Source organism: Convolutriloba macropyga, chromosome 7 (genome assembly GCF_964194025.1).
Source record: "Convolutriloba macropyga chromosome 7, txConMacr16.3, whole genome shotgun sequence".
NCBI classification, from domain to species: domain Eukaryota; kingdom Metazoa; phylum Xenacoelomorpha; order Acoela; family Convolutidae; genus Convolutriloba; species Convolutriloba macropyga.
Window position 1 is genome coordinate 17,371,452 of NC_134474.1, and position 9,965 is coordinate 17,381,416.

Genomic DNA, 9,965 nt, shown 5'->3' on the forward strand with positions numbered 1-9,965 from the left:
AATGGGACCAGTGGTACCGGGCAATGAATGACGAGGTCAGGGCACTCTAAGACAACGAGACTTGGGACCTAGTGAGACCACCCACAGACAGGGACGTCATACCGGGCAAATGGGCCTACAAAGTAAAATTGGGACCCAGTGGTCAAATCGACAAATACAAAGCACGCTATGTGGCGAAAGGCTTCAAACAAGTAGAAGGACTGGACTACTTTGAGACTTTTGCGCCTACCTTAAGCCAGAGACATTCAGGATTCTACTTCAGCTATCAGCGAAGCAGGGCCATGTGATGCACCAATTTAATGTCAGGACTGCTTTCCTGCACTCAGCAATCGAGGAAGAATTGTATCTGGAACAGCCACACGAGTTTGTAAAACGCGGATCAGATGGGGAGAAGTTAGTATGTCGACTAAATCAATTTATGGTTTGAAACAGGCTGCTAACAACTGGTACAAAGCTGGCAAACTTCCTACTGAGACAGGGGTTCACCAGAATCAGGAACGATCACTGCTTGTTCGCAAGATCAGAGGCAGAGGATCACACCTTCATCGTGGTCTGGGTTGACGACATCATAGTAGCATCAAGAAGTATGACAGTGATCTCCGATGTCAAGAAGACACTAGAGGCAACAATTCACATGGAAGACAGAGGGAGACTACACTGTTTTCTGGGCCTTAGAATCCGACAAGAAGAGGGCAAAGTCACAGTCGACCAAGAACGCTACATAGAATTAATGCTTGAGCGGTTTCAAATGGATCAATGCAAACCCTCAAAAACTCCAGCTGATTTTAATTTGAAACTTCAGACAGTACAGAACGGAGACGAAGAAGTGGACCAATGGATCTACAGAAGCTTGGTTGGATCACTTTATCTGGCCAAACAGACGAGGCCAGACATCATGTTCACAGTCGACATTCTGTCCAAGCATATGAACGCACCTACCAATCAACACTGGCTATGCGGAAAACGACTTCTGCGATATCTTCAAGGTTCAAAAGGTTTAAAACTTACTTACACAAAAGAAGCTAGTTATGATTTAGTGGGGTAAAGTGATGCAGACTGGTCTGGAGATGTGAACGACAGAAAATCAACAACGGGCTATTACTTCAAGCTCAATGGGCGTGGCGCAGCACTCAGCTGCGGTGTCAAGAAGCAGGCCACAGTTGCTTTTTCTTCATCAGAAGCAGAATATCAGGGCATGGCAGCAGCAATTCAGGAAGCACTCTACCTGAAACAACTTCTAGAGGATTTTGGCATCCAACAGAAACGTCCAATAGCAATTGGAGAGTACAACCAAAGTTGTATCAGACTTTGCCAAAACCCAGTCATGCACAAGAGGAGCAAGCACATCGAGACAAAGTTTCACTTTATTCGGGACAAGACGGAGGATGGGACTATTTCAAATCATTACGTTCCTACAGACAAGATGGCACTGGACATCTTCACAAAGTCCTTACCCGTTCCGAAAGTGGAAACATTCAGAGCAGTTTTGATGGGAACAGTTTCTACGCAATCAGCTCAAGTCTGAGTGGGGGTTTTAAAATATCGATCAAACGATAGTCTTAAACTTAGTGAGAATTAGAAAGAAAGTTTACCAGATTAGAAAGACAAAGCAAATTGATTGTAATCAGAGAATTTATATAAATGAATCGTCAAGAAATGGTGCTTAGAATCAATATTCGGTTCAAATTTGTTAATCTAGATAACTAATATTAGAGAGTTTATTTGATGTAAAATCTTCCCAGCATGTATTAAATGATTATTTCTCCGGAAAAGTGAATAAATTCTTAGAAAAGTGCAAATGCATGCCATTTATGGTTCCCTTTGCGACTGATTTGCAGAAGCAAACCATATTGGGTAACCATTGCGACCCCCACTATAAATCATGGAGCTAAGATTAGTTTTGTATCTTGACTTTCTCGCACTGATAATGGGTATATATACAGCTGATTTTTGAGTCCTTTTTCTTCCCAAAAATCAAACCACTATCTTGATCTAATAATCAGATCTCTCCTGTAAATCTCTGAAGTCTACTGTAAAGTATCATTCTTGTTATTCTCTCATTTTGAGAAATTAATTTTTTCTACTTAGTTAAAAACGCTTTTTATTCCGCTTGCGAAAAACCCATAACCCAACATTATTTCTAAAACATCTAAGCAGCTTTTATTTTAGGGCTTTGTCTTCAACATTATCTGCTTTCATAACTTGTTTTCTGTTACAATAACTTGTTCCTGTTAAATGGTTAAAAATAAATTTAATCAACTTGTCAACTAATCTAAACATTGTTCTGACAGTTGGCCAATGCGTGGAAAGTAAGTTCATGAAAACTGGAAAGAAGTGTTTTTTATTTTTTTTTTCATCAATTACTCAAAGGGAAGTATCAGAAACTTTACATACACTCTCTATAGAACGTGAATTTTGTTGAAATTTAGAAATTGGTTGACAAAAATGCTCATTGCTTTCTCCAAAACACTGATTCGACGCAACTTATTCAGCTTATTTTAAGCGTATTAAGCGTATGTTTTAACACACTCATATGAAGCGTGAATGCAAAATTCTAGAAGTTCAAGTCGTGTTTTTTATCAAAGGGAATATTTAAAAATTTTTCTTACAGGCACTATTCTGGTTTGCTCGAGCTTTTCTATGATGCAACTTTCGAAACATTCCTTGAGAAAGAATGATTGACTTGGCCAAAATAGACGTCGATTGACTAAGATTGACTGAACAAAAAGCCAGTGAAGCATTAAGCTAGCCTTCAAATAAATTTCGAGGGATGGAACAATTCTATTACCTCGAATTGAAATAAATCGTGCTGAGTGAGTTGTAAAAAAATTTAAGTATGTTAGAAAAACTGAAAAGCGTGAGAATTGTTTTCATTGGCTTAATTCTACCAATCTTGACTCTTTCAAGCTTTAATTTAACCATCTGTGACTATTGATTAACTCTTTTACTTGGGGCACAGCAAATGTGTAATAATTTTTTTCTAGAAAATATTCTGAAAAATTTTCTTGATCTAATTTTATTGATGTTTAATTGCTCTCGTAAGAGAAGCAATTATTGTAAACCTGTGTGGCTTTTTTATGCAAAATTTTTGCTCAACGGTTTTGACTTTTCGAGTGAGTTTTACGCCCTTGACTTTTTGCGTTTCGAAATTCTCTCTCAATCACAATTTCAAGCAGCTGAACTCAATTGGCGGCAATTTAACACTAAAAGTCTAATGAAAAGTGCACCGAAACTGGTGCCATTTTTCACTTAAAATCTTAATAGTGGTATATGTTAACCTCTAATGTGGTTATTTGAAGCCCACTATTGAACTAGTCTCCTAGTCCCATTTAGGCTCGAATAATAGAAAAAGAAAATTTAAAAATGTGAGATTTGCTAATTAATCAAGTAAGATTTGTTTTCAGCTGGAGAAATTGCTGTAGCAAAGAAATTAAGCTTTTCTCACGAGTCGCTCGGCATTGTTTGGTTTTTAATTTGACTGTCGAATTAGTAGATCTTGGGGATTTTCGTAGAAGAGCTCTTTCGCATCCTTTAAGAATTGTTTTTTGCTATTTTTATTCGCAGTTCCTGTACACCTCAATTTCTACACTGGAGGTGAGTGAGTTAGTTTTTAATGTAATCAAAATTTTAGAATGTAGAATGACAGCGTCTTCTAACAATGTATGGCAATTGCCATACGTCAATTTGTTCAAACACCTCAAACTTGATCACCAGGACTTCAGTAAAGTCACGAGAGAGGGTGACATTTCGCACCGAATGGACAAAACTATCAAATCTACCGTATTCAGAATCGCAGGTTCGGTTCCGGCCAGCAATTACATTTTGATACCCAAAAAGAACGCATCACCAATTGCTCTTACGGGCAAGTATTTCTATCTTCAGTTCAAGCCTCTGCCAACTAAATATTTTGTGTTTCACCTAGAAGTCGTGACGCAGGATGAGCTAGTAATTAGAGTGTCTGTTTCAAACTTATTTAAAGAATTTAAATCGACCAGCACATGGATACAATTTCCCTACATTTATACAGCTCCTGTTAACTCAGTGGACGGAGTTGCGGCGCAAAAAGTAACGCTTGGTGCGCAAACTAACTATCATTGCCCAGCACCTCAAAACTCAAGATGGACGTTATTGTGTATGAACTTAAAGGAAATTTTGTCGAAATATGTTCAAAGGCAGTACTCGCACATTAAAACAATACAGCTTTGCTCGAGTATGCTAGTCAAAAATGTTTACACCTCCGATACAGATTACGATCCCGAGGTTTCTTTTCGAGATGCCCAGAAGTTAGCAGGTCTTCATAAGGTATCCCCAATTCCGCGTGAAATGGCTTTTCCTGTTACTAAAAATGAAACCTGGAATGAGTTGTACTGTCACGTTAGACTGCCCTCTTTGATTTCGACACCATTTGAAACGCATCATCATGAATTGTCTAAAACTGTGGGCTCGGGTAAAAATCCTAGCGAAATGAACTCTGGTTCTTGTAGGAGAAAAAACATGCTCGATTCTATTCCTTTCAAGCTTAACCAAGATATAAACAAAAACAGGAAAATACAGACACCGCCGAATTTTGAAGGTGGAGGAGATGCCCAGACAGTTGTAGCTAAAGCAACAGATACCGCGAATGATTGCGTCCATATTTACCCAAACCTCGAGAGCCCAAGAAACAGAAATGGCAACAAATCGAAAAAGGCCTTGTCAATTGCACGAGCAGAATCCAGCACGTCAGAATCAACTGTAAGTGCTAGGCTTGACGCGGTAACATCAAACGGTAGGAATCGCGGCACCAATTTTGGGTTTCAAACATCCCTGAAACCGGATCCGATCGCTGAGCTGTCTCGAGTTCTGGGAGCAAACGTGCATGTTTACCCTAACTGCCTTTGTTGGGCTCTTAGCGATTCGTGTTTAGTGTACGCGTCAAGCGCAATTGTTGTTTGCGTCGATGTATCAACGGACGTTCAGAGATTTTTTGTCGGACATACCGATTCCGTTACTTGTTTGAGCGTCAATAAATCCTCAACTCTTTTAGCGTCTGCACAGCGTGGTTTTCAATCTATGATACGTGTATGGAAGTTCTCGAACGCTCAATTGATAACAATTTTCAGAGCTCCGGACACAGAATTGACATCTTTGGAGTTCAGTTCGGATTCTAAACTGCTTTGTGGCTTTGGCAAAGATTGCCATGGAAAATCGGTAATCGCTTTATGGGATTCCTCGGATGTTACTAAGTCTTACGAGGCCCCATTAATTGCGAAAGCACATGCCGATGTTCACATAAAATCTTTAAAGTTGAACTATTTTAACCCTGAACGAATGGTTTCCTGTGGTCGTGAAAATATTCGCTTTTGGCGACTCAAACAGAAGTCTTTGCGATCGTGTCCTGTAGATTTGGGAGATTATGCTACTCATTATTTCGCAGAAGTAAGCTATCAAGTGAATTTCTCGAAAACAAAGGAATTGACTGATCCAACGGTTGTGTACTGTTGCAGTACTTCGGGATTCGTTCTTGAAATTGATACCGAAGGGGTCGCATTACGAGCTATTAAACGATTAGTTCAGTCAACAAGTCAAGAAATAGCAGTTAGCTTGAACAGTTTAAAAGTTACATCAGAGTATTGTGTTATTGGCTCGAAAGATGGGTTTCTACGTGTGTGGGCGTTGGATTTTTCTTCAGTTTTGCTGGAGTATGACCAAAACTCAGAAATAGTTTCAGTTCTGCCCAGTGAAAAGGGTGATAAAATAGTCTCTGTCTCAAATTCAAATCAAGTAGGAATGCTAAATATTGTTAATCGTGAGTTCTTAACGCTGCAAACGTATCACAAGAAAAGCATAACAAGTTGTGACGTTTCGAACGAGAAATTGATAGCAGTAACTTGTGTGACCGAAGATCAAGAAATTTATGTATGGGACTTACTTACTGGAAATTTGGCTCATAATTTTAACTCAAAATCCGACAATCCAACTGAAGTTAGAATTCATCCCAGCTTTGATTGGATAGTTTGCGGGTTCGAGTCTGGGTCAGTTCGGGTTCTAGACATGCGAAGTGCGCAGTTTGTTTATGAGTTTAACGAGGTTATGAGAGGTGTTATAACCGGATTAGTTATCCGTCCTTGTGGCAAACAAGTTATAGCATCGTGCAGTTTAGGAATTTTGGGCTCATTGTGCGTCGATCCGACGTTTGCGGTTTTGAGAATTCTGCCATCGATGTTACCAAAAAAGTTAATGAAAAGAACCCTAAATTTGAGTCCTGACGGTCAAAGGTGTATATTTATTGGACCTTCGGAATACGTGGTTAGTGTTATAGATAGCAAAACCCTGAACGAATTGCTTCGAATAGACATCACCCAGTTAAACTCTGATCAGTTATCAAAAGGTGTTATTGAAAAAGGGTCGCTGGCCAGCTTCACAAATAGTCATATATTGTTGGTAACAACTTTGGGAAATTTGTATTTCCTCGATTTGGTATCGGGAAAACGGTTGAATGTGCAAAGTGTACATAAAGATAATTGTACAGCGATTGAAAGCAGCAAAGATGATTCGTTTTTCTTTACAGCTGGTGATAAATTTCTGAAAGTGTGGGATTACAAATTGCGATTCGATGTCAATTGCCAAATGTTAACAGGCCATAGGGACGATGTCAGCAGCTTACATTTTATCCCAAAGCTGAACTCCTCAGTCGTATCGGTTGGTGAGCATGTTTTAATATGGCGAATAAGAGACGGAAATCCTTCCATGCTTCAAATGTCGAAATCAATTCGCGTCAATAATATGACCAGAGTTTCACACGATGTTCAGGATCCTAGACATGGAGACGCATACCAGGCGACAGTGCAGCTTAAAAATGTCTTGTCAGGGGTTGAAATTGACGAGGCTCCGCGTGAAATGATTCCGGAACCAACAGCAGCACCTCCGGATTTAAGTTCCATAGCTGCTCATGATGACTCAATTGTAAGCGAGCTTGAAGTTCTGAATATTTCGGACTCAAAAGTTGATCATAATGAACGTTTTCTTGATAGAGCCGTGCCCAATTGTGGTAATTTTGAGAAAACCGACCCACTAGAAGATTTAGAAGTTGTTGAAATTGATTTAAACGAGAAATTGAAGGAACCAACATGTTTCAAGCATTTCAAAAGAAAACCGAAAGATTCCAAAGTTGCCTCTGTTCACTTTTCAGCGCCCGAGAACCAAGCTGGAATGAAACTGAAGTCCATGGTTGCGTTTAATGGCAACGCTAGAGACAACATTTTATGGAAAATGGACCCTGGTTTACTGTATTATACAACAGGAATTTCTATTGTGATTGAAGATTTGTCCTCAAATGGGCAGAAAATTCTGAAAGGCCATGTCAGTGAGATTTCTACGATAGCTATTCAACCATCGGGTAAATATTTAGCGAGTGCCTCTGGCGAAACTGAGGAGATTTCTTGCCAAATTATAATTTGGGATCTGGAAAAGAATGCGTGTCACAATGTTACCGAGTGTGCTTACAAGGAAATTGTATCTCTTAAGTACTCAAACGATAGCCGGTTTTTGTTATCCCTGAGTGACTTTAGTGATCGCATGTTTACAATTTGGAATTCTGAATCTATGCAGTCTTTGGTATCCTCAAAATTAGACTTCGTAGCCAATGCCATTGCCTGGGATTATGATTCGCCGTTGGAGTTCTGCATCGTTGGTAGCGATTGTTCGGTATCTTTCTGGATTCTTGAAGAGTCCTCAAATGAGGATGGATCAGGAACTAATTTCTCCTTATCATATCATTCTTCTGATTCGCCAATTGATATTGTGAAACACAGATCTGACAGCAAGTCGGTGGGCAAAGGACACGCTTTTGTGTCTTTGTCATACGCAGGGTTAAGTATTTTGTACATTGGATCGGACCAGGGTATTGTAAGTGCCTGGGATACCAGGAGCAACACATGTTACATGCATTGGGTTGCCGGCACCGCAGAAATCACTCACATATCTGCGCTTGGAACCCGTCTGATTACAGGATCCATGGACAACAAGCTCAAGTTATGGACTGTTGTGTCCTCGAACTCAAATCAACCGACGCGCTTCACGTCGGATATGTCACGGGTTCCAGGTAACGGTCTCATTATGGAGGATGAATACACCTTATCAGGTTCAATTACGGGAGGGTCGTTCGACGATAATTTAGAACTGGGTCTAGTAGGAACTTCACATTGTATTGTTTGGTACATCAATTGGTTAGAACGAAATGCTGTCCGTCTTGTTAACGGAAATAGTTCTCAAGTTACCTGTTCTATTTTCTATGGAAGCAGTTCTGTCGCTGTTGGCAGCCTAGATGGTGGCATTAGGCTGTATTCTGTGCACGATAATGAATTGTTAACGCATTTCAAAACAAAGAAGCCAGTTTCTTGTTTGTGTTACTTGGAAGCTGATCCAAAAGATGTAACGAAGAAACGATTATTCGCAGGATTCCATGACGGGTCAATTACAGTTTTTGATCTCAACAAATGCGAAGTCCTGAAAAACATAGCTGTTCACACCGATTCGGTCACCAAAATCACTCTAGCCCCCGAAAGGAACTACGTCTTGTCGGCTTCAGAATCGGGTTCCGCGGCTTTGATCGATTCTTCGTCTTTTGTGGTTTCAAGGATGCTGTCTGATCACAAAGGATCAACCATTTCGGATGTCTCCTTTTCGCCATTTGTAAATGCCTCCGATAAAGAACACTTTGCAATAGCGAGTTTGGACAACAGAATATCAATATGGCAAAGTTGTTGGCCTAAAGAGCGATGCGTTCTGTGTGATTGGATTACAATTTCAGGCCCGCAAATTGTGAACGAAAAAGTCAATACAGTTGTCCACTTTAGCCCAACGGAAAAGAATATTTTATTGTATTCAGGGAATTTGTTGAAAAAAGCGATTCGATTTTACAGTATGAGAGACCGAAGAGTGATTCGCGAATTAGAAATTGATTGTTACCCGACTTTCTTGGAATCTTCTTTGAAAGGGAATTTAATTTGCATTGGAACTGGTTCGTGGTTATTAAAGCTGGTGGATTACAACGAGGGAAGTTTCCAAGATTTCTTAATTCATTCAGGTAAACTGAACAGCGCGAATTTTAGTCAACAAGACCCAAACCAGATGCTCGTTTCTTGTGCTGAGAACGAAGTTGCTATCTGGAAAATTTCGCTTTGAACAATTAATCAAGAAATTGACTCAACTTAGTGCCTTCAGAACTTGCCAAAAGTTTGATTGAATTTTGTGTAGATTTGTGTAAATAGATACTCGTGTTGTACATAGATTTTGTGCTTATTGTTTGAGATTAATTAGTCAAAATTCGATTAAAAGTGTTTTGGTAAATTAGGAATTGAGTTTTGGGGAGTTTCAAATGGACGACGTTTCAAATAGACGACACCAAGATTTTGTATCAAATGGGCGACAAAAATAAATAAAACATGCAAACTCAATATGAGCTAATAATTTAGTCCTCGTTGACGGGCCTTTGGGTGCATATCATGGTTTGGCGCGATAACCGATCCGTTGTTTCCGGATTACATCCCACAGCGCGTGAGAAGCATGACCATGGCCAGCAGTCAATTTTTCATCTTGGGCGTTTTTAAGTAATTCTAGTCAATGTGGATACCTGTGACTAGATTATCGGTGAATATTAACAACTTAGCAGATTTTTGATTTTGGTGAAGTTACTTTCTCTTCGCTCAATAATAACTTTTGGTAATTTGCGGCTTGATCGAAATCTTGCATTCGTCTTTGTAATTTTTAAAAGTTACTGCTAACTTTAGCTGAAATTGAAAGTTTGACTTCAAATTGAGATAATCGGAAGTTACGGAGGTGCTGACTTAAATTTAGAAATTTTTTTTCACCTGAGAACAAATTTTCAGTGCGTAAGCTTATATTTTGCATTAATAATTGTTTCAGTTTTAAATGCGGTGAAACAGGAAAAATGTCAATTATGAGTGGAATATTGTAGATGTTTT

The 9,965-nt window shown here is 39.4% G+C and overlaps 1 protein-coding gene across 1 annotated transcript; it reads left to right on the plus strand.

Annotated features, from left to right (window-relative positions):
- The first annotated feature begins 3,543 nt into the window (after positions 1–3,543).
- Positions 3,544–9,317, plus strand: LOC142342655 (WD repeat-containing protein 90-like). The gene has a single exon (XM_075394104.1). It carries the CDS (start codon positions 3,640–3,642, stop codon positions 9,163–9,165), a length of 5,526 nt encoding a protein of 1,841 aa, XP_075250219.1. The 5' UTR covers positions 3,544–3,639; the 3' UTR covers positions 9,166–9,317.
- Positions 9,318–9,965: the final 648 nt, after the last annotated feature.

Excerpts from the sequence above, each read along its gene's own strand:
- LOC142342655 (XM_075394104.1), top strand. The coding sequence starts at position 3,640 with ATGACAGCGTCTTCTAACAATGTATGGCAATTGCCATACGTCAATTTG.